The following is a 25,499-nucleotide window of genomic DNA, read 5'->3' on the forward strand; positions in this document are numbered from 1 at the left end:
AAAAGTTAATGTCTCCTTTCCATTGGGTTACAGGCTTCCGGAGGCAGTTCCCAGTCCCAGCCAATGCACGGCGAAGAGGGAAGAGGAAGAATATCATTCAGAAACTTCCCGGCCAGATTCATCAGAGTGGAAGCGGTGCAAACACGGCGGTATGTCTTCATTTCTCTTAACATCGAAGCATTTCCAAAGACTTGCAGATGAAGGTAGACACAAAAATATATAAGCTGCAGTAACTCAGCATCTCTGAGGAGAAGGAATGGGTGACGTTTTCGGGTCGAGACCCTTCAGACTGAGACCCAGGGAAGAGGAAGTCTAGAGTAGAGATAAGGAAGGGGATGGTGTTAAGGAAATGCAGAATGTATAATTTCCAAAGACCAGCAATTCCATTTTATAGTTGTAACGTTGGTCCTTATTGTTTTACATGTGTTTTTCTATCCGAAATAGTTGTCGAAACTAATCGCATGCCATTCAATGGATCTGCTAAGATTGCACCTGAGAAGACGCGCCTTTCTGGTTTATACTCTTTGTCTTAAAATATAAATTAAATCAATGCCGGTCTTTTTTTCCCCAACGCTTGCATACTTATCCCTGTGAGATGACTGATTTTGTGTTCCTCAATTAAGTCACAGCTCGCAAGTCTCAAGTTCTGATTTCCGATTGATTATTTCTCAACAGTGAGGTAACAGGGCAAAAAAAAATTCTTCCCTTTTGAAATCTCTTGACCAACACATCTCAGTCTCAATAAACCAGGATAGGGCGTCTGTCGGTGCAAATTAAGGCTAAGATGCTCAGTCTTTAAGACTGAAAATGCCAAGGAGCGGCAGATTAGATACAGAAGCAGAAAATTATGGTTAAGGTTTATTGTTGTCACGTGTAACGAGGTAGAGTGAAAAGCTTTGCTTTGCATGCTATCCAAACAGATCAGATGTACCATACAATCAGTTCAAACTCGAGTACCACAGGTGGAGCAAAAGGGGAGATACAGAGTGTAGAATATGGTTGAGATTAGTTTAATTTAGTTTATTGTCTTGCGTACCGAGGCACAGTGGAAAGCTTTTGGTGCATGCTATCCAGTCAGTGGAAAAACAACATATGATTATAATTGAACCATCCACAGTGTACGGATGGATACATGATAAAGGGAATAACGTGAATAACGTTTAGTGCAAGATAAACTCCAGTAAAGTCTGATTAAAGATAGTCCGAGGGTCTCCAATGAGGTAGATAATAGGTCAGGACTACTCGCTAGTTCTCAGCATCGCCCATCAGCAGTTCTATCAACTGGAAAAACTCTGTCGGTCAGGCAGCATCTGTGGATAGAGATGTAGAGTCAACACACACCTTTTGTCAGAACCTGTTTCTGACAGGTGGAGAGGGTTTTTCCACCAGTGGGAGACTGTGAACCGAGGACCATAGGGCACAACCTCGGAAAAAAAGGACGTGCCCTTAGAATGGAGATGATGAGGAATTAATTGCCATAGATGGTTGTGGAGGCCAAATCGTTAGGTATTTTTAAAGTGGGGATTAATAGATTCTTGGTTAGCAGGGAGTCAAAGGTTACGGAGAGAAGGCAGGAGAAGCAAATGGTGGAGCAGAATGGATGGGCAGAATGGCTTGATTCTGCTCCTATGTCTTCTGGTCTACATGAAATGTACACGATTACAGTTCTCCTGCAACATTTGACCACCGTGAACCCATTGTTCACAGAGAACTAACCTCAGAAGGTGTGTCAGTGTTGTGGATGGGCAACAAACACTGAGATTTTATTGATTTAATTGTTTCCTGATAAATGCTGCCTTCCTTTTCTCCACCCATAGTGCTTTGACCACAATGTACCATCATCTTCTGATTACCGGAAGTAATGAGGGTCTCTTTGGAGCCACAATACAATCAGAATGGCAACAAGGCATTAAAAATTAACGTCAGATGCATTCCAAACAAGAATGATAGGAATTAAGAATTAAGTTTAAAGTGAGGTATGGCATAACATCTTATTTGCATTAAATTCAAATACAATGTGATCTGGCAAATTCGAAGGATTGGATACTCAGAAAAAGAATGGTAGAAAGTAGTGAAAGGGTGTGTGCTGTAGGGAGTTGCTACTTAGATTAGATATATTAACGGTTTGGCTAATGGACCTTAGGGATGTTTAGAGATTGATAGGAATCCAGGATACTTTCCTTATAAGAGTATTACAAGAAATATCCCAGCTTTGTCTCTGAATAGCACTTATAATGTTAGAAATCAACTTGAGGCATTTTACACAGTAGTAGTTTAATTTAGTTTAGAGATACAGTGCGGAACCAGGCCCTTTGGCCCACCGAGTCCGCACCGACCAGCGATCCCCGCACAGTAACACTATCCTACACATACTAGGGACAATTTGCACTTTTACCAAGCCAATTGACCAACAAACCAGTACATCTTTGGAGTGTGGGAGTAAACCAAAGATCTCGGAGAAAACCCACGCGGTCACGGGGAGAACGTACAAACTCCGTACATACAGCACCCGTAGTCGGGATCTAACCCGTGCCTCTGGTGCTGCAATCACTGTAAGGCAATAACTGTACCGCTGTGCCACCCTTAAATGGAGGAATGTGGCGGCTGACCAGAATATAATTGAAAATATAGTTGTTTTAGAGACGTAAAGGGGGGAATATAGATAGCAAGGAAAAGCAGCTATGACAATAAATATCTGAAAACAATGAGGAATGTTGGGAAAGTGGAGATACATGGGAGTAGAGTCCTCGAGACACACGCATTGGGTGGCACAGTGGCACAGCTGTGGAGGTAGTGCCTTACAGCGCCAGAGACACGGGTTCGATCCTGACTGCAGGAGCTGTCTGTGTGGAGTTTGTATGTTCTCCCTGTGACCGCGTGGGTTTTCTCCGGGTGCTCCAGTTTCCTCCCGCATCTTAAAGACGTGCAGGTTAAAAATAAAAGAGCTGGATGTCGATTTAACCACGGAGATGGCAATGAGTTGGAGACATTTAATATATACGTACATGGAGAGAGATGGTGAAATAGCAGATGAATAACAAACATAGCGAGAAGGTTAATAGAACATCAATATTAGGATGAATAATGTCGTAGACAATCACTGACCAGCGCACTGAGCGTTCTCGTACAGCAAGGAAACAGGCCCTTAACTCATGCATGCCTAGCAAGATTCCCAATCTGTACTAGTCTCACTTACCCGCGTTTGGTTCAAGTCCCTCGAAACCTTTCATATCCGGCAGGGAAGAGAAAAGACATTCTGGCATTCCATCACAGTGAGGAGGTGACTGGAGGAGACTCACTGTGATGGATGTTTCTTTTGTTTGGTGTTAGTTTATGATTGTATGTGTTATTGCATTTTTATTGATTATTCTTATTGGTCTTATTGTTGAACTGCGGGTAATTTTTCATTTCACTACACATTTATGTGTATGTGACAAATAAATGACTATTAAATGACTATTGATATCCATGTAGCTGTCCAGATGTCTTTTTAATGCTGTTATAGTACCTGCCTCAACTACCTCCTCTGGCTGCTGTTCCATACACTCACCACCCTCTGAGTTGAAATGTTGTCGCTCGATCCTATTAAATCTTGTCCCTCTCACCTTAAACCGATGTCCTCTGGTTTTTGATTCCATTCATCTGGGCAAAAAGACTCTGTGCATTCACCCTATCTATGTTACACACTGCCCTAGGGGAGGAATCTTTCCGCAGATTTGCCAGCGAGCATTACCCGTGAGATCTATCACCGGTTCTGTAAAGAGGTGTAGAATACAGTCTTTCAAATAGAAAGTAAGATAATTTGATGATTCAACCATGTGACTCTTGATAATATAGTTGTTGAATTTGTATATCCGTGTTGGAATTATGCAGATGGCAAAATGATGTTGGTTAAAAAACTTGAATTGTGTTTATATGTGTGTAACATCTCAGATTATCAATGTAATGCGTTCTTTCGATAAATACCGCCCACCTTATTTAGCTGCCATAATAGCATGTTTAGTTTTTATTGTTCTAGGTTTTTTTGAAGAAGAGGTGGATTAATTTCCCAGTGTGATATCAATCACATCTATAAGAGATACATTGGGATGTAGCAAACCATGAGGTTGGAAGCTTTGAACGGTGCTGGTTGTGAATTTCAGCGATGCATAAATTAAAATATTAATTTTGATAATATATTATATTGTCTTTAAATCCCCCATAAAGTGATAACATTTTCCAGTCTGAAGAAGGATCTTGACCCCAAACATCACCTATTCCTTTTCTCTAGAGATGCTGTATGACCCACTGAGTTACTCCAGCTTTTTGTGCCTATCTTTGGTTTAAACCAGCATCTGCAGACAACATTCCTACACACAACATTTTAAAATTGGACATTAACTGGACTTAGCAAATAACCATTGCATCCCCTCTCTCTCTGTCCCTCCTCCACCCAAGTCGTTGTACTAGCTTCAAAGTTGTCTTGTTCTCATTGTCCGTACTCGTTTTCACCTAGACCACAGCTAACAATGGCCTCTCTCCTTTATCTTCGTTACATTTTTTTGCATGTCTTTCATTCATTTGTTCTATATCTCTCTATATCACCGTCTATGTCTCACGTTTCCCTTTCTAACTCAGTCTGACGACGGGACTCGACCCGAAACGTCGCCTATTCCTTTTCTCCAGAGATGCCGTATGACCCGCTGAGTTACTCCAGCATTTTGTGTCTCTCTTCTTATTAAATGGATGTCTTATTTTGCTGCAGAAAGATCTCAAATACATGAACTGTTACGTTAACCGTGACTTACTGGAAGCACATACGCCTTCTCGAAATATTGGATTATCTAATGCTGGTGACAAAAGAGGACATTTGTTATCAGAGGGATATCTAATATCTTTACAAATGCTTTCTGCTGCCTCTTCTTTCCAATTGTGCATCAATAGTGTCATTTAGTCTTTCTATTACAGGTCCATTAAGAGCGTCGCTTAATAAGTTATATTCAATAGACTGAGTGCTACACTTCAGTAAGATGGCATATATGGTCGTAGAGGAGAAAAACGATTCAATCCTTCGCCTTTCGAGGTCTCCCGGTATTAGATCCTGGTCTGTATTAGTTGGTAAGTGCATGGTAATTTAAGATGGTTGTGTTCTCATTTCTAAATCATTAGAGTGCAGAAGTTCAAATTCCACACCAACATGTTACTGTAGTACAAAGACAGTGTTGTTTTACTGAATGTATTGCGTTTTGAGAGCAGCTGGTAGAGCTGCTGCCTCACAGCACCTGGTACGAACCTGAGCTCGGATGCTGTGCGAGTGGAGTTCGCATGTTCTCCCTGTGAACTCTAGGTGCTCCAGTTTCCTCCCATCTCCCAGAGACGTGCTGGTTTGTAGGTTCCTTGGACTCCGTAAAATGCCCCCAGTGTGAAGAGAGTGGATTAGAAAGTGGGAATCATAAAACCAGTGTGATCTAGTTCAATGGTTGGCGTGGAATCGGTGGGCCGAAGGTTCTTTTTCCATGCTTTATCTTTAAACCTTGGACTTTGGAGATACAGTGCGGAAACAGGCTCTTTGGCCCACCAAGTCTGCACCAACCAGCGATCACCCAGTGCACTAGCACTATCCTACACACTAGGCACAATTTTTACAGAAACCAATTCTCACACTCTCACCCCTCCAGCCTCATCTACTGTATCCGCTGTTCCAGATGTGGACTCCTGGCGAGACCAAGCGTAGACTGGGCGATCGTGTTGCTGAACATCTCTGCTTAGTCTGCCTTGGGCAACGTGATCACCCGGTTGCCAGACACTTTAATTCCCCTTCCCTTACTGACCTTTCCGCCTCAGGCCTCTTCCAGTCCGCCACTCCGCGCCGACCAGCGATCCCCGCATATTAACACTATTTGACACACACTGGGGACAAATTACAATTATACCAAGCCAATTTACCTACAAACCTGCATGTCTTTGGAGTGTGGGAGGATACTGAAGATCTCAAAGAAGATCTATGCAGTCACGAAGTGAACGTACAGACAGCACCCGTCGTTAGAATCAACCCCGGGTCTCCGGCGCTGCAAGCGCTGTAAGGCAGCAATTCTACCGCTGTGCCACCGTTTAGAGTTGCATCGTGGAAACAGACCCTTCAGCCCACCGAGTCCACGCCAACCATCAATCGCCCGTTTGCACACTTTTTATGTTATCCCATTTCCTCATCCATTCCCTGCAAAAGCCAATTAGTGTACAAACCTGCACATGTTTGGGATGTGGGAGGAAACTGGAGCACCTGGAGGTAACCCATGGGGGATCGTACAACCTCCGCACAGTCAGCACCCGAGGTCAGGGTCGAACCTGGGTCTCCAGCACTGTGAGGCAGTGGTTCTCCCAGCTGCACAAACTATTGTATACTAACAAAAGTTTGTATCAGTCTTATAGAGGCATTACAAGTTTTTTTAATGATGAAGTGAATAGTCATAAAATTAAGATAAAGACAGACACAAAAAACTGGAGTAACTCAGCGGGACAGGCAGCATCTCTGGAAATTAAAAGTTGAAACTTGAGTTAAGGGTTGGATGTACAACTGTGGTTATTGTCTCCCGGATCTACTCCCTTTAATTTTTATAGTTATATCTTTTTTTTAATCCTCTTATTCTCTCTTCTCAATAGTTTATAGTTTTTTTTGGTGTTTTTTTTTCCTTTCTTCTTTATTTTTTATTTTCTCTCTTTAAAAATTTAAAAATTGAAGCTATGTAAGAACTCTGTAACAAATGTGTCTTTTATTTCTATTTGTACATATGCTTTTCAAAAATAAAAGAAAAAGCATCTCTGGAGAGAAGGAATTGGTGACGTTTCGGGTCGAGACCCTTCTTCAGACTGGTTAGGGATAAGAGAAAAGAGGAAAATTAACATTGTTTTCTGTTCTGCAGGAATTGGTTCTGTTGGTTTAGCTGCTGCCTACTACAGTACAGGTAAGAAAGATCAGAATCTAATTGTATAATATACTAATATAATATACTTATCTAATAATTTAATAATTCAATACGATTGTTGTTTTACAGATATGAAAACAAGTAATTATTTGAAATCATTTCTAATCAAAGCAAACCTGAAAGAAATAATAGATTGATGACATAAATAAGTGTCACACATTAGTGTTAGAGAGAAGAAACAGGAATGGTTTATATGACAATATAATTAATGTTCTTTTTTTCCGTAGAATTCAGAAAGCTTTTATTAGGTGGGTTGTTCAATTTTCGATTCAAAATATGCGTCAAGTAAAATAAACAGTGAAAAAGATTAAAACGGAAAGGTTTTCTGCCTTTGGTGGATGTAAATCCATTCATTCAAATAGATCAAAATTGGGCAAGTCCATTTACATCCGCGAAAAAACAAAGTGTTGGAGTAACTCAGCGGGTCAGGCAGCGTCTCCGTAGATCATGGATAGGTGACGTTTTGGGTCGGGACCCTTCTTCAGAATGATTGTGGTGGGGGTGCAGGGATGAGAAAGCTGGAGAGAGGAGAGGGCAGGTCAGAGCCTCCCCACCCCCTCCTCCCACCGCCATAATCAGTCCGAAGAAGAGTCCCGACCCAAAACGTCACCTGTCATGTTCTCCAGTGACTCTTCGTGTCCCTCTGAGTTACTCCAGCACTTTGTGTGGTTATTTTTTGTAAACTAGCATCTGCAGTTCCTTGTGCCTCCGTTTACATATTTGCTCCGACTGGTCTAATTTTCCGATGTGTCACGTAACCATGTGGTACAGAGAGGTCAAATGTCGACCAGGAATATCTCCACTGACCTCTGTTTAAATCGTTGTGATGGCAACATTAAGTGATAAAGTGCTTGTGCAGAGCATGTTGTCAAAATGTTATCTGTTGGTTAATAAATCGACCTCTTCTGGGAAAGTGCAGTTTTGAACCATGTTCTTCCTCCGTTGTCTGATCATTTGTGGGAGTAATTATTAACAATGAATAGATGGTTAACCTAGACTTAGGTTAAAATTAGTTACCATGTGTGGCTGCATTGTTGATTATAGGTATGAGTTCTAAACAAACATGCTGGATAGAGAATGCAGCTGTAAAATATTATTGAATAAAAGTCATGTAATTTTTAAACATAAATTGGAAGGGAGTGGGTATTTTTTTCCTTTTTACCATCAAATCATAATTTAGTGGGATGAATTGCTGACATTGTGTAGAATTAATAGGTTGCACGGTGGCACAGCGGTAGAGTTGTTGCCTCCCAGAACCAGAGCCCAGCGTTGGATCCTGTCTACGGGTACGGAGTTTGCACATTCTCCCCGCGACCACGTGGGTTTCCTCCGGGTGCTCTGGTTTCCTCCCACACTCTAAAGACTTCCAGGTTTGTAGGTTAACTGGCTTTGGTAAAAATTGTAAATTGTCCCCAGTGTGTAGGACAGTGCTAGTGTACGGGGTGATCGCTGGTTAGTGCGGACTCGGTGGGCTGAAGGGCTGTTTCTGTACTGTATCACTAAATTAAACCGATTTTAAAAGAATAGTGTGTAGATGGCATTTTGCTCCATTGTACTTGTAAAGGTCCTGTTTGTGGCAGCACTGAGTGTCATCTAGAAACAGTAATAACGCATGGGAGAGTACAGCACATGAAAAGGTGCTTCAGCCCACGATGTCCATGTCGAACATCATGCCAACTTAAGCTGATCTCATTTGCCTGCACATGATTTATATTCCTCCATTCCCTGCATACACGATGTGCCGTGAAATGAAAGTGGCAATGCCTGCGGATTGTGCAAAAAAAGAATCACAGTTACAGCATATAAATTAAAGTTAATACAGAGAAGACAAAATTTAGTCCCTGGAGTTATAATAGTTAACAGTCCTGATGGCCTGTGGGAAGAAACTCCGTCTCATCCTCTCCGTTTTCATAGCATGACAGCGGAGGCATTTGCCTGACCGTAGCAGCTGGAACAGTCCGTTGCTGGGGTAGCAGGGGTCCATCATAATTTTGCTTGCTCTCAATCTGCACCTATAGGTCCTGCAGGGGGGCGAGTGTACTTCCCATGGTGCGTTCTGCCGAACGCACTACTCTCTGCAGGGCCATCCTGTCCTGGACAGAGCTGTTCCCAAACCAGACTGTTATGTTGCCAGACAGGATGTTCGCTACAGCCCTAGAGAGCAAAAGGTCTCTTAAACTCCACTGTCGTATCTACTTCCACCACCACCACCATCAGCGTGTTCCAGGCACCCACCACCCTCGGTGTAAAAACACTTGCCCGCACATCTGCTAAATAACATATTGTACAGCAAGGACACAAAGTAACCCAGCAGGTCAGGCAGCATCTCTGGAGGACATGGATAGGTGACCATGTCGGGCCAAGATCCGTGTTCACATGTAATGCACAGCACTTACTGCTTGCAGCTTTTAGTTTAGTTTAACTTAGATACGCAGCATCGAAACAGGCCCTTTGGCCCACCGGGTCCGCACGTCCAGCGATCCCCGCACATTAAACACCATCCGACACACACTAGGCACAATTTACAATTATACCAAAGCCAGTTAACCTACAACCCTATACGTCTTTGGAGTGTGTGAGGAAACCGAGGATCACCCGGAGAAAACCCATGCAGGTCATGGGGAGAACGCACAAACTCCGTACAGATAGCACCCGTAGTCGGGATCGATCTCTGGCGCTGCAAGGCAGCAAATGTACTACTGTGCCACTGTGCCGCCCCATTGTTTGCAATGTTTCAACATGGACCACAAACATCTAAGAACATGCAATGCTGTGAGATCACTCGATAACAAATGGTATAAGTTAGAGGAAAAGGTACGGAAGAGGATTGGTCTGTGTACGGGCAACACTGGTGGCTGTAGATCGATGCACTGGATGTCTGTGATCTCGGGTCGGTTTTCAATTGGCATTTTCCCTCTGCGTGAAAGCAGGGGTTAAATTTGGATGGGAAGTCATTTGGACTCGAGTTGGACTTGACAATTCTAGTGGCACAGATAGTGTAGAGAGTCAGAACCTCTCTCCCAGGATGGAAATGCCAAAGACTAGAGGGCACACCTTTAACGTGAGAGGGGCAATGTTTAACGGAGATGTGCGGGGCAAGATTATTATGCAGAGGGATCTGGAACGTGCTGCCTGGGATGATGGAGGCAGATAAGATAGCGGCATTTAAGGGGCGTTTAGTGTGGCACTTGGATACACAGAGAATGGAGGGGTATGGATCATGTACAAGTAGATGAGGTTAGCTTATCTTGGGTATTCACAAAATGCTGGAGTAACTCAGCAGGTCAGGCAGCATCCCAGGAGAGAAGGAATGGGTGACGTTTCGGGTCGAGACCCTTCTTCAGACTGATGTCAGAGGGGCGGGACAAAGGAAGGATATAGGTGGAGACAGGAAGATAGAGGGAGATCTGGGAAGGAGGAGGGGAAGAGAGGGACAGAGGAACTATCTAAAGTTGGAGAAGTCGATGTTCATACCACTGGACTGCAAGCTGCCCAGGCGAAATATGAAGTGCTGTTCCTCCAATTTCCGGTGGGCCTCACTATGGCACTGGAGGAGGCCCATGACAGAAAGGTCAGACTGGGAATGGGAGGGGGAGTTGAAGTGCTCGGCCACCGGGAGACCAGTTTGGCCAATGCGGACTGAGCGCAGGTGTTGAGCGAAGCGATCGCCGAGCCTGCGCTTGGTTTCGCCGATGTAAATAAGTTGACATCTAGAGCAGCGGATGCAATAGATGAGGTTGGAGGAGGTGCAGGTGAACCTTTATCTCACCTGGAAAGACTGTTTGGGTCCTTGGATGGAGTTGAGGGGGGAGGTAAAGGGACAGGTGTTGCATCTCGTGCGGTTGCTGCGGAAAGTGCCCGGGGATGGGGTGGTTTGGGTAGGAAGGGACGAGTGGACCAGGGAGTTAAGGAGGGAACGGTCTCTGCGGATCGCAGAAAGGGGAGGGGATGGGAAGATATGGCCAGTGGTGGGGTCCCGTTGTAGTATCATGCTCGGCACTGACATTAAGGGCCGAAGAGCCTGTTCCTCTGCTGTCCTGTTCTATGTACAGAATGGTGCAAATTAAACCTGCACAGTATGTTGGGCTAAAATATTCAAAACATATTTTAAAGGAAACAGGGCATTATTTTGACTAGAACATTTCATATTATATTATATTTCATATTTCAGATACAGCGTGGAAACAGGCCTTTTCGGCCCACCAAGTCCGCGCCGCCCAGCGATCCCCACACACTAACACTATCCTACACACACTAGGGACAATTTTTACATTTACCCAGTCAATTAACCTACATACCTGTACGTCTTTGGAGTGCGGGAGGAAACCGAAGATCTCGGAGAAAACCCACGCAGGTCACGGGGAGAACGTACAAACTCCTTACAGTACAGCACCCGTAGTCAGGATCGAACCTGAGTCTCCGGCGCTGCATTCGCTGTAAAGCAGCAACTCTACCGCTGCGCTACCGTGCGGGGCACAGCAATAGAGTGCTGCCTTACGGCTCCAGAGACCCGGCTTTGAACGTGACCACGGATGCTGTCAGTATGGTGTTTGTACGTTTTCCCTGTGACCTGCTTGAGTTTTCCCCGGGTGTTCCGTTTTCCTCCCACACTCCGAAGACATACTGGTTTGTAGGCTATTTTGTTTGGTAAAATTGTAAATTGTCCCTTGTGTGTGTGGGATAGTGTTAGTGTGCGGGGATCGCTGGTCGGCGCGGACTCGTTGGGCTGAGGGTCCTGTTTCCACTCTGCATCACTAAAATAAACTGAACTAAACTAAACTAAAACGTCTTGGCATTTGTGCTTCGCGGGACTGGAAGACAGTTCATAATTACATCAGGCAATGTTCTGACTGCATATTTCTGTTGCTGAATATAACCTAAGATCACTTATGAAACACTGAACAAGATCACAGGAAAGTATTTCTTTATTGTTTTCAGACGGTTGGGCATGGAGATTATTCTACATGGCTGGGTGCTTTTTTGTGGCCATCCAAAACTTGGAAGACTGGGAGGTAGGAAAGTACTTGTCTATTTAGAGCTTGCCTTCACTATTTCTCTTGTGAAGTGAATCTATTGTTACAAATCGCTTTTATGCAACTTGAGAAATTATACAATTAAAGTGATCGAGTATTTGGTCTTTATTTTGAAAAATGTTTAAAAAAATCTTGTGACTTCAGAGTTTAAAATGGTGGTAAACTCAGGTTAATTTTTCAGTTAATTTTAGGATGCCTCTCGCACTTGACTTTTCCTTTTGGTGTTGGGTCTCATTAGCAATTGCTCTCTCAAAAGCCACTGCATAGAACTTTAGACAATAGACAATAGGTGCAGGAGGAGGCCATTCGGCCCTTCGAACCAGCACCGCCATTCAATGTGATCATGGCTGATCATTCTCAATCAGTACCCCGTTCCTGCCTTCTCCCCATACCCCCTGACTCCGCTATCCTTAAGAGCTCTATCCAGCTCTCTCTTGAATGCATTCAGAGAATTGGCCTCCACTGCCTTCTGAGGCAGAGAATTCCACAGATTCACAACTCTCTGACTGAAAAAGTTTTTCCTCATCTCAGTTCTAAATGGCCTACCCCTTATTCTTAAACTGTGGCCCCTTGTTCTGGACTCCCCCAACATTGGGAACATGTTTCCTGCCTCTAACATGTCCAACCCCTTAATAATCTTATACGTTTCGATAAGATCTCCTCTCATCCTTCTAAATTCCAGTGTATACAAGCCTAGTCGCTCCAGTCTTTCAACGTATGATAGTCCCGCCATTCCGGGAATTAACCTAGTAAGCCTGCGCTGCACGCCCTCAATAGGAACAGGCCCTTCAGCCCACAATGTCCATGCGAAACATGATGCCAAGTTAAACTAATCTCCTCTGCCTGCACTCCCTGAATATCCATGTGCCTATCCAAAAGCTTAAATGTCACTATCATATCTGCGTCCACCACCACTCCTGGCAACGATTTCCAGGCACACACCACTTTCAGCGTAAATAAAAAAACCTGCCCCTCACATCTCCTTAACACTTAATATTGGTGGGTTCAATTCGAAGGTTTCAAAGGTCTTTTATTGTCACATTGTACCAATTGTACCAATTAAGGTATTACCATACAGCCATATGAAAAAAAAGTAACTAGACACACAAATACATAAAAGTTAACATAAACATCCACCACAGCGGATTCCCCACATTCCTCACTGTGATGGAAGGCACAAAAGTCCAATCCTCTTCTTCTTTATTGAAACTCTTAGCTGAATTTAGTAATCGCAAAATGTGAATACCAACATCATGTTTAGTTGAAGCAACCAAAATTCTTTAGAGGCATCCTAAAATTAACTGAAAAATTAACCTGAGTTTTAACCACCATTTCTATGAATATACATCCCTGTGCAATGACTTGACAACTCATCTCAAGTCCATCTTGGAAACCTCTACTTTCAGTCTGAAGAAGTGTTCCGACCTGAAACGTCGCCTATTCCTTTTCTTGAGAGATGCTGCCTGACCCGCTGAGTAACTCCAGCATTTTGTGGGTCTATCCAGTTTAAATCAGTTTGTTTGCAAGGTCAATATTTAGCAATTGCGTAAATTTAGTTTAGTTTAGAGATACAGTTTGCAAACAGGGCCTTCTGCCCACCGTGTCCACGCTGGCCAGCGATCCCCATACACTCGCACTATCCTACACACTAGGGACAATTTACAATCTTTACTGAAGCCAATTAACCTACAAACCTATATCTCTTTGGAATGTGGGAGGAAACCGGAGCATCCGGGGAAAACCCATGAGGTCATGGGGAGCATGTTCAAACTGCGTATAGATAGCACCGATAGTCAGGATCAAACCCAGGTCTTTAGCCATGTAAGGCAGCAACCTTACTGCTGTGCTGCCATGTTGATGTGAAATGTTATCTGCATATTGGCAAAGCAATGGTACATAAAATAGTCTGAGTTATACAGAGCACCAACTTTTGCATTCGCCAAATGAAACCTTTGCAGGTTGTTGAACTCTGTAATTAAAAGGCAGGAATAAGAATGTGGCACAATGTTTTATGCAGACACATGGAACAGCAGATGTTAAAATCTTGCATAGGACACAAAGTCCTGGAGTAACTCAACGGGACAGGCAGTATCTCTGGAGAACAGGGGGAGTACAGTAGAGTTGCTGCCTTTTTGCGTCAGAGACCCGGGTTCGATCTTTGAGTATGGGTGCTGTCTGTACGGAGTTTGTACATTCTCCCTTCGACCATGTGGGTTTTCTCCAGATGGTCCGGTTTCCTCCCACGCTCCAAAAACGTACAGGTTTATAGGTAAATTGGCTTTGGTAAAATTGTAAAATTGTCCCTCGTGTGTAGGACAGTGTTAGTGTACAGGGTGATCGTTATTCGGCACAGCGTTGATAGGCTGAAGGGCCGGTTTCCGTGCTGTATCTCCCAAGTAACATGGATACGCGACGATTCGGGTTGGGACCCTTCAGAGTTACCATTTATGTTTTTCAATTTATTTAATACAATTATCTTTTCTGCTTTCCAGGAAGTTGTGTTTGACAAGATTAAAGGGACTGCAATTCTTAAAAATTTCAATCTTTATACAAGGATATTGACCATGTGGACTAACTGTCACGAGCAAGGTCAGTGGCAAATTGGTATCTGCTATTTCAAGTAACTTTTTGGCCTTAGTGAAAAATGTTTTGAACCGAATGGCAGAAATGTTAAAAGTATGTCGAGGTGAAAGGAATAACTGTTCCAGGATTAATTGGAATAACTGTTCCAATTAAATGTTTTTTAGTTCATGCCAGACATTTATGTATTAATATTTTCAAATTATTGAAGATAGAATAAAGATTAAAACAGAGATTTAATCTTGAGAGGCGGCACAGTGGCGCAGCAGTAGAGTTGCTGCCTTACAGCGAATGCAGCGCCGGAGACTCAGGTTTGATCCTGACTACGGGCGCCGTCTGTACGGAGTTTGTACGTTCTCCCCGTGGAGATCTTCGGTTTCCTCCCACACTCCAAAGACGTACAGGTATGTAGGTTAATTGACTGGGTAATATGTAAAAATTGTCCCTAGTGTGTGTAGGATAGTGTTAATGTGCGTGGATCGCTGGGCGGCACGGACTCGGTGGGCCGAAGGGCCTGTTTCCGCGCTGTATCTCTAAATCTAAATCTAAAAATTTAAATCTAAAGATTGGATTTTTTGTGTATATACTAATATCTGATCGTGAACGTCCACAACATTGAATGTAGCCTCTTAGACACATACTGCACGGAAACAGGCCCATCAGCCGAACTCATCCATACCAACCAAGATGCCTCAACCTATTTGCCTGTATTTGGCCCATATTGTAATTGTAATTGTAAAAACCTTTATTGTCACTACACAAAGTACAGCGAAATTAAAGCAGTCCAGATGATGCAATCACACACAGCAGACAGTACAAAGGACAAACCTTTATCCATAACAAGCTAAACCTAATCTACTGAATTAAACAAACTGACTTCTAATACAATATAGACAAAACAATTACAATACGGTCGAGGCAGTGTACAGTGCAATCAAGACAGCAAGTTATTGCACAGCAATGAGAGCTAACATATTGCAAGTGCCGTTTTTAAAAAATAAATAAAAGAAATAATGTAATTAAATATAAGGTGCGGTCGGTTGTAACATGTAATAAGTTTAGCAAATGTTAAGCAATATAAGTGCAGTAGAATGTAAACTTGTATTAAATTGAGGCTTATGTTTTCTGACAAGTAACTGACAGTGTTCCGATCAGTTCCGTTCCTTCCATTCAGTTTTATGTGAGTGTCTGGCAGTGTTCAGCTCACGTATGACACTGGGGTAGAAACTGTTCTTGAGTCTATTAGTCCGTGATGTAATGGACCTGAACCGTCTACCAGAGGGCAGCAGTTGGAGCAGCTGATGACCAGGGTGGGAAGGATCCCTCAGGATGTTGGCTGCTCTGTTGCGGCAGCGGAGGGAGTAAAGTTCCTCTAGAGAGGGCAGTGGGCAACCAATGATTTTCTTTGCAGAGTTGATGACCCTCTGAAGGGCTTTCTTGTTTGCCTCTGAGCTGCTGGTGTACCACATAGAAATACAGTACGTCAGCACACTCTCGATGGTGCAACGGTAGAAAGTCACTAGCAGCTGCTCTTGCAGGTTGTTCTTCCTGAGGATCCTCAGAAAGTAGAGCCGCTGCTGTGCCTTTTTGACTGCCGCTATGGTGTTTGTGGTCCAGGAGAGATCCTCATCAATATGCGTGCCCAGAAACTTGAAGGCAGGGACCCTTTCCACACAAACCCCGCTGATATGCAGTGGTGTGTAGCCCGTATTGTGTCTTCGGAAGTCTATTATGAGTTCTTTTGTCTTGGAAGGATTCAGAGCCAGATTGTTTTCCGCACACCATCCTATCAGTTTTTGGACTTCATCTCTGTAGGCTGTCTCGTCATCTCCTGAGACGAGTCCAACCACAGTCGTGTCATCCGCAAACTTGATGATGGTGTTGGTAGGATGAGTGGGGGTGCAGTCATGGGTGTAAAAGGCGTAGAGAAGTGGGCTCAACACGCATCCTTGTGGGCAGCCGGTGCTGATTGTGAGAGTGGAGGATGTGTGAGGGCCTAATCTGACCATCTGGGGCCGATTGGTCAGGAAGTCCTTAATCCAGTTAGATAGATTGGGAGAGTCCTAAATCAGATAGTTTAGAAACCAGTCTGTCCGTGTTAAATGCTGAACTATAATCTATGAAGAGCATCCTCACGTAACTGCCCTGCCGCTCAAGATGGGTCAGTGCGGTGTGTAGGGCAGTAGTAATGGCGTCCTCTGTAGACCTGTTTGATCTGTAAGCGAATTGGTGTGGGTCGATAGTGGCTGAGAGGCTGGCTTTGATGTGCTGCTGGACCAGCTTCTCAAAGCACTTCATAATGACTGGGGTTAGTGCAACAGGACGGTAGTCGTTGAGATCACGGATGACTGGTTTCTTTGGCAGTGGGATTATTGTTGCGGATTTCAGGCAGGATGGGATGATGGCTTTGGACAGGGACAGTCATAGAATTATACAGCGTGGAAACAGGCCCATCAGCCCAAATTGCCCACTCCGACCAACATGCCCTATACACTGTTCCCACCTGCCTGCATTTGGCCCATATCCTTTTAAACCTATCCTATCCATGCACTGTCCAAATGTTTTTTTTAAACGTTGTGATAGTACTTGCCTCAAATACCTCCTCTGGAAGCTTGTTACATATAGTTTTAGCTTTACTTTTAGAGATACAATGTGGAAACAAGCCCTTCAGCCCACCGAGTCCACACCGTTCAACGATCACCCATACACTAGTTCTATCTCCCACACTAGGGACAATTTACAGAAGCCAATTAACCTACAACCCTGCATGTCTTTGGAATGTGGGAGGAAACCAGAGCACCCAGAGAAAACCCACATGGTCACAGGGAGAGCATAAAAACTCCATGTAGACAGCACTCAGTCAGGATTGAACCTGTGTTTCTGGTGCCGTAAGGCAGCAACTCTCCCTCTATGCCACAGTGCCTTTGTGTAAAAAGTCCCCGTCCCCCCCATCTTAAATCTTTCCCCTTTCACCTTAAACCTATGTCCTCTGGTTCTTATTCACAAAATGCTGGAGTAACTCAAGGGTCTCGACCCGAAACGTCACCCATTTCTTCTCTCCTGAGATGCTGCCTGACCTGCTGAGTTACTCCAGCATTTTGTGAATAAATACCTTCGATTTGTACCAGCATCTGCAGTTATTTTCTTACACTCCTCTGGTTCTTGATTCCCCTACTTTGGTAAAACTGTGCATTAACCCTTTCTTCCTCTCATGATCTTATACACCTCTAGAAGATCACCCCTCATTTTCCTGTGCTCCAAGGAATAGAGTCCTAGCCTACTCAACCTCTCCTCATAGCGTAGGCCCTTGAGTCCTGGCAACATCTTCGATTTAGGTTAAAATTAGTTACCATGTGTGGCTGCATTGTTGATTATAGGTGTGAGTTCTGAACAAACATGCTGGAGAGCGAATGCAGCTCTGCAAAATATTGTTGAATACGTCATGTAATTTTTAGGCATAAATTGGAAGCAAATGAGTATTATTTTCATTTTTACTGTCAAATCTTAACTTAGTGGAATGAATTGCTGACATTGAGTAGAATTAATGGCCGGCACAGCGGTAAAGTTATTGCCTAACATCACCAGAGACCCGGGTTCGAACCCGACCATGGGTATGGAGTTTGTACGTTCTCCCCGCGACCGCGTGGGTTTTCTACAGGTGCTCCAGTTTCCTCCACTCAAAAGATCAACAGGGTGACCAAATCCCTCTAAATCCTTCCCATGCATGTACCAGTCCAAGTGTCTTTTTAATGTTGTTGTAGAATCTGCCTCAACTTCCTCTGGCAGCTCGTTCCGTATACCCACCATCATCTGTGTGGAGAAAGTTGCCCCCTTGGGTCACTCTTTAAATCTTTCCCCCCTCACCTTAAACCTATGTTTATTTCTTGATTCCATTACCCTGGGTAAAAGTCTCTGAGTGTTCACCCTATCAATTCCCCTCATGATCCGATACACCTCTGAGGCAGACTTCATGTTAATGCAACATCTTGAGCCACTTGCACCACCATATTCAAGAAATATTGATTGTGGACTCATTTTGTGGTATGAGTTATTTGCTCGTACTGTTTCAGTGACTCACAGGAGTTTGTTTATAGTCGTGGCACAGCTTCAACATATTCGTGACGTGTCTGTGGAGGAGGAGAGGATCCGCTATTTGGGCAAAGGTTATGTGGTAGTACTGAAGTTTGCAACTGGATTTTCACACCCACTTACCCAAAGCGCAGTGCTAGGAAATAAAAGGTAATATTTTTAAAAATCTTTCTTTGGACTTTCTAGATTGTGAAATACATTAATCCAAGTTATGTTTACGTGTGTTGGAGAAATAGAAAAAAGTGTGGTTTATTTAGGAATGTGGAAACAAGGAATCGCAAATGCTGGTATATAAAAAAGGAGACAAAGTGCTGGAGTAACCCAGCAGGTCAGGCAGCATCCCTCGAGAACATGGATATGTGACATTTCAGGTCGAGACTCTTCTTGAGTTTGAAGAAGGGTCCTGACCCGAAACGTTATCTACCCGAAGATAGACACAAAAAGCTGGAGTAACTCAGCGGGCAAGCAGCATCTCTGGAGAGAAGGAATGGGTTATGTTCTCTATGTTACATGTTATCCATGTTCTCTAGAGATGCTGCCTGAACTGATTTGTCTGAAGAAGGGTCCTAACCGGAAATGTCACTAATCCTTGTTCTCCAGAGATAATGCCTGACCTATTGAGTTACTCCTGCACTTTGTGGATTTTATTGGTTTATTTCAGTATTATCTCTCAGACCCATGCTAAAATAATCACTTAACTTTAGAAGTTCTTGCTAATTAATTTTTTTCCCCCCATTTCGTTTACCACCTTAATAAATCCTTATTTCCCCAAAAGAACTATTATGGTTGGTAACCAAGCAACAAATAAAACAATGTTTAAAAATATATATTTCCAGCATTACATAGCACATGGAACAATGCAGTAACAAGCTCTTTGGCCCACTATGTCTGTACTGACCATGATACCAATCTAAATGGATCCCACCTGCCTGCCAATGGTCTATATCCCTCTTTCTTGTGTCTTGTCCAAATGCCACGTAAATACAGTATTGCATCTGGACTAGTATTTTTCCTTATCCACAAATTCTTAAAGCTTATACACAACATTGAGCAGAGCAGAGATAACGATTCAAGCACACAGTTCAGAGAGGAGTTGAAATAAAAATATTTTCTAATCCATTCTAGAATATTTAGCTGGGCTCTTCGAATCAACATCAATTGTTTTTCTTTAGGTTTACAGAGTTGCTAACCAGTAACTATGGCTTATAACTTCATAAGTCATGGGAGCAGAAATAGGTAATTTGGTCCACCAAGTCTACTCTGCCATTCAATCATGGCTGATCTAATTTTTCCTCTCAACTCCATTCTCCTGCCTTTTCCCTGTAACGCCTGACACCCGTACTAATCAAGAACCTGTCAATCTCTACTTCAAAAATACCCAAAGACGGCCTCCACAGCAATCTTTAGCACTGACTTCCACAGATTCACCTCTCTCTAAAGTTATGTCCTTTTATTCTAAGGCTCTGCCCTCTGGTTCTAGACTCTCCCACTGGTGGAAACATTCTCCCCACATCCATTCCACCAGGTCTTTCTCCATTTGGTAAATTTCAATGAGACCTCCCATACCATACGATGAGCGTTTGACAGCACTGGGCCTGTACTCGCTGGAGTTTAGAAGGCTAAGCGAGGACCTCATTGAAACTTACCGAATAGTGAATGGCTTGGATTGAGTGGATGTGGAGAGGATGTTTCCACTAGTCTAGGACTAGTGGTCATAGCCTCAGAATTAAAGGATGTTCCTTTAAGGAGATATGGAGGAATTTCTTTAGTCAGAGGGTGGTGAATCTGTGTAATTCATTGCCAGAGAAGGCTGTGGAAGTTGTCAATGGATATTTTTAAGGCAGAGATAGATAGATTCTTGATTAATATAGGTGTCAGGGGTTATGGGAAGAAGGCGTTAGGAGGGATAGATCAGCCGTGATAGAATGGCGTAGACTTGATGGGCCGAATGGCCTAATTCTGCTCCTTTCACTTATGAGACCTCCTCTCATCTTTCTCAACTCAGGTAAGTACAGGCCCAGTGCCATCAATTGCTCATCATCGTTAGACCAATCATCCCTGGGATCGTCCTCGCAAATCTCCTCTGGACCCTCTTTAATACCAGCACATTCCTCCACAGACGTGGCACCCAAAACTGCCCAAAACCAGCACTCCCAAGTCCTTTTGCACCTCCAATTTCTTAATCCTCTCCCCTTCCTGTAGGGTTTCGACTTGAACCGCCAGCCATTCCTTCTCTCCAGAGATGCTGCCTGCCCTGTTGAGTTACTCCAGCATTTTGTGTCTACCAGGTGATATTATAGGGAGGGTTTGATCAGTCAAACCGCTCCACTGAATGCTGACTGTAGCCACCGCCTGCACAAAGCAGCAATCAATCATTCACTCAAGCGTTTGTTTTTCTTTTGCATCACTGACAATCCGGGAAAACCAAGAACTCATGGTTTGGGAAGTGCGGCATATTCCCACTTGCGGAGCAGCAGGTTATAATGCAAAAGAAAATCGTAACGATCTTGCTCACTCACCGAAGCAGAAAGCAATAAAACCGACAAAATCATCGTAGTCTTGTACAAATTAACCATAAATACACCTAATTAATATTTTTTAAAGCAGTATTTTCATACCTCTACGAAGCAAAACTGGAAAATAAGGATGAAACGCAGGTCTGTACACACGCAGATGATCAGCCGGTGAGAATGTTTTGCCCCTGCGACCTATGCATGCTCAGTCGAGATACCAAACTCGCTTATTGTCCAGTGTGTCGGAGAGAATTAGTGTATGACTGATCGTTGGTCAGCACGGACTTGGTGGGCCGAAGGGCCCGTTTCCATGCTGTATCTCAAAAACTTAAACTAAAAGCCTCCAATACAGACCACATCCTAGTGATCAGTCTCAAGAAGGATCCTGACCCGAAACGTCGCCTATCCATGTTCTCCTGAGATGCTGCCTGACCTGCTGTTACTCCAGCACTTTGTGTCTTCTATTGTAAACTTGCATCTGCAGTTCCTTGTTTCAACACCACTTCTGCAGCCTCTCCGAAGCCTACACATTCTTTCTATAGTATGAAGACCAGATCTGCTTCAAATGTGGCTCCAAAGTTTTGGTAAACAATATTTAAAAGACATTTGTACAGGGACATGGATAGGAAAGGTTTTGAGGTAAATGGACCAATCGTGGGCAGGCGGGACTAGTGTAGATGGGGCATATTGGGTGGCATGGACGAGTTTCTGCACTGTATCTTTCAAAAAAGTCTTAAAATAAAAGTGAGAGGTTTGTTTGGCCACGCTTGACCGCTAAAAGGCAAGGGTTAATCAGAATGTTATGGCTTTCGGGGAGTTGTAGAAAACTAGTTAGTTGGCTTGAGTTGCTGCCCTAAATGTACTGTTCAACATAATGTTTGTGGTTCGAATTTGTCATCTTCCTCCTCTTTTCACAGTGATGTCGGTGCCATAGCAGAACTTATCGTGACCTTTCTAAACCTTAACAAACCTGCGCTTGATGAGAAACCGGAATTATCTCCAGACAGCAGCGATGATACCGGCAGTGACAATGAGAAGAACTGAAGGTTAATGGCCGAAAGCAGTTCACAGACATTAAGAACACAACCAATTGAAAACCAAAGACTTTTAACATCAGACAGAGTTGTGGAACATTTAAAGAAGTCATCTATTAACATACCAGTTGTGAGAATACATAGCAATCAATAAGTGTCTAACTATTCATGACCTGCTATGGGGCAAACATTTTCCCTGGTGAAATAAACTCTCATCTTCACATTCCTTTGATGTTAATATGGAGTACTTAGTTGAGCAGTTTGTTGCTTTAATTAAGTGTACTATAAAAGTGCAAACTGTCAGAAATAATAGATGTCTGGGAGAACTGGAATGGAGAAACTAGTTTAGTATTTGATTGCTTCATTGGACCAGTGACGCAAGTTCAATCCTGTCCTTCAGCATTGTCTATGTGGGGATTGCATGTTCTCCCCGTGACTACGTTGGTTTCCCATGGCTGCTCCAGTTTCCTCCCTCGGTCCCGAAAGAGGTGTTAATTGGTACATTAATCAGTTGCTGTAAATCACCCTCGGGTGGGTGGGAGAAGGATCAGGGTGGAGTTGATTCGCGGGAGAATGGGATTGCTGTGACAGCTAACATAGTCTGAATCGGCCAAATGATCTCCTATGTCAAAAGGAGATATAATATGGAAACACAGCACCAGATAACCGGGTTGGATCCTGACTACATATGGTATCTGTGTGGAGTTTTGTACGTTCTTGTGACCTCGTGTGTTTTCTCTGGGTGCTCTAATTTCCTCCCACATTCCAAAGACTTGCAAGTTTGTAGGTTAAATGGCATCTGTAAATTGCCTTGATGAGTAGGATACGAAACTCGTGTAACAAGTGTACTGGTGATCAATGGACTCAGTAGGCCTACTTCCATGCTGTATTTCTAAACTAAGCTAAACAAAACTAAACATTCCACTTCAAGCTTCTTTCCAGGGTTTCTTGTGAAAAATTATTCATATAATTGTGTTGTATTCTTTGGCTATTTAAGCAGTGGTGTAGTGGTAGAGTTGCTGCCACCAGAGTCCCGGGTTCGATCCTGACTATGGGTGCTGTCCGTAAGGAGTTTGTAAGTACTCTCCGTGACCGCGTTGGATTTCCCCAGGTGCTCCTCTTTCCTCCCACACTCCAAAGTCACAAGGGTTCATAGGTTAATTGGCTTTGGTAAAGATGGTAAATTGTCCCTAATGTGTTGGATGGTGCTAGTGTACGGGGATCACTGGTCGTCGCGGGCACGGTTGGCCGAAGGGACTATTTCCATGCTGTATCTATAAACTAAACTCAACTTAAACAAAGTCAAAAACACAGATGAGAAATTAGCATGGTTTAAATGCTGAGTATTTGTCTAATATTTTGAAACTATTGTGAATTGCTTAATAAGTTTTATGTGGGAGTTGTCTTGTTTTGGAAACCCTTATTTATATTATGGAGTTACCATTTTAGTCCAGCTCCTATTAGAACTACCATTCAGTAGTAAACTTAGGTCAAGCATTATCTGTGGGGTTAACATTACAGCTTAATAACTATATTTTAGATTTCTAGCATCTGGAGCAATTTTGTGTATAATTTTGAATTGTTTGCATATTCAATCCTTTAAATAAAACTCATTGTGTAAGGATAAAAGTTTACAAATATTTTTTAATATAAAACCTTTACAATATTGAAGACATGCTCCAGGTAAGCGGTTTTGTAAGCTATAAAATTACAACTCCTCTCATATCTTTAAACAATACTTAACCTTTTGAAGAATGTAGCTTTTGTTTAACAGATTACACATCATGACCATGATCAGAACATTGCATTCTGCTTAATGGATATTGCTTGCATGCTCACTCAACAGCATTAAGCTCCTGCTGTTGTTGTTGTTCGTCCTTCGGGTTCGAAGATGACCATGACTTCACTTTCAGTTGGAGGATTGGTGACTGTGGTTCCGGAAGTGACTGGTGAGGCCAATCGCCTGCTACCACAACCTGTTGCCCCACTTCACCCAAGTCGAGTGGATGTACTGCTTCCCTAAGCAAAACAAAGAGTGCTGAAGGAACTCAGCGGGTCAGGCGCCAACCATAGAGGGAATGGACAGACAACATTTTGGGCCGGGACCCTTCTTCAGTCCCGAAATGTAACCTGTAAATTTCCTCCCCAGATGCTGCCTGACCTGCTGAGTTCCTCCAACATTTTGTTTTTTTGCTCAAGATTCCAGCATCTGCAGTTCCTTGTTTCTCTCTTGTTTCTCTTATCTTTCTTCCTCTCATCTCTCCTTTTCTCACTCTTCACTGGACCTATTAAATACTACATTCGATCTTGACAGTTTGCAATGTAATTGATGACTAAGTGAGACCAAAGTTAAGTTAAATAACATTTGTTTGTGTGTATATTAATGCTTAATTAAAGCACATTATACATACTTTAATAAGCTTAATCTGTATGGACCTTTTCAAACATTAATCATCTTCACAGAGAGGTGTGCGGCTCAAACATTGTTCAAACGATGGAAAAGACATTAAGAGCACCAGATTTTGTCTAATGGGAACATTTTCAAGTTTAAATAGATGAACTTTCTGTTTCAAAGATAGGAGTTATATATTTTTTTCAAAGAGAAAGTTAATCTAATTAAACTTAAATACATCCACACATACACACACACATTAGGAAAATTATATAAATAATTATAATATATATATATATATATATAAATTATACGATTAAATAATTATATATTTATATATTTTTTATATTATATAATCTATATACTAAAACTCTCGTTTGTTTGTTTGTTTGTGACTGAACTTCAGCCAAAACTGTACAAGATAGCTCAACATTTTTAGGCCCAACTTATTCACCGTCGTCGCTCTAATGGTAAAAATGGTAGTTTTATTTAAATTGGTGTTATATTTTTTAAGTTATTCACATTTTAAAGTTTTAAAAAACCTGCGCATGCGCAGTTGGGGCCGGTCCTCACGTAAGATGGCTGCCAGACCAGCGTCTACACTTATGTAAGATCGCTGCCGGGTGACTGCGCGTGCGCAGTTGGGGGGATGGTCGTCATTTTCGTTCAGCTCCCACTTCCCGCCAGACGCCCGTTTGGTTCCGCGGCCCAAGTAGGGGTAGCGTCACCGCTCCAAACCCCGGGCGCCTCCATCATGGCCGCCACTCCGCCCCGGAGCCCCCGCCATCACCGTTGCCGCCGCTCCAAACCATGGGCGTCTCCATCACTGCTAGGCCCCAGAGCCCCGCTGATCCATTGCGGTGTCGCCACTGTTTCTCCTTCTCGCTCTAAACCCC

At 43.2% G+C, this 25,499-nt stretch overlaps 1 protein-coding gene across 1 annotated transcript; it reads left to right on the plus strand.

Annotated features, from left to right (window-relative positions):
- The first annotated feature begins 71 nt into the window (after positions 1–71).
- Positions 72–23,765, plus strand: cybc1 (cytochrome b-245 chaperone 1). Its single transcript, XM_078401823.1, has 7 exons — positions 72–149; positions 4,948–5,097; positions 6,900–6,941; positions 11,901–11,974; positions 14,488–14,584; positions 18,670–18,814; positions 22,095–23,765. The coding sequence occupies exons 2-7, from the start codon at positions 5,010–5,012 to the stop codon at positions 22,219–22,221; spliced, it is 573 nt and encodes a 190-aa protein (XP_078257949.1). The 5' UTR covers positions 72–149; positions 4,948–5,009; the 3' UTR covers positions 22,222–23,765.
- The last annotated feature ends 1,734 nt before the right edge of the window (positions 23,766–25,499 follow it).

The sequence above is a fragment of the Rhinoraja longicauda genome, chromosome 6 (assembly GCF_053455715.1).
Source record: "Rhinoraja longicauda isolate Sanriku21f chromosome 6, sRhiLon1.1, whole genome shotgun sequence".
Taxonomy (NCBI): domain Eukaryota; kingdom Metazoa; phylum Chordata; class Chondrichthyes; order Rajiformes; family Arhynchobatidae; genus Rhinoraja; species Rhinoraja longicauda.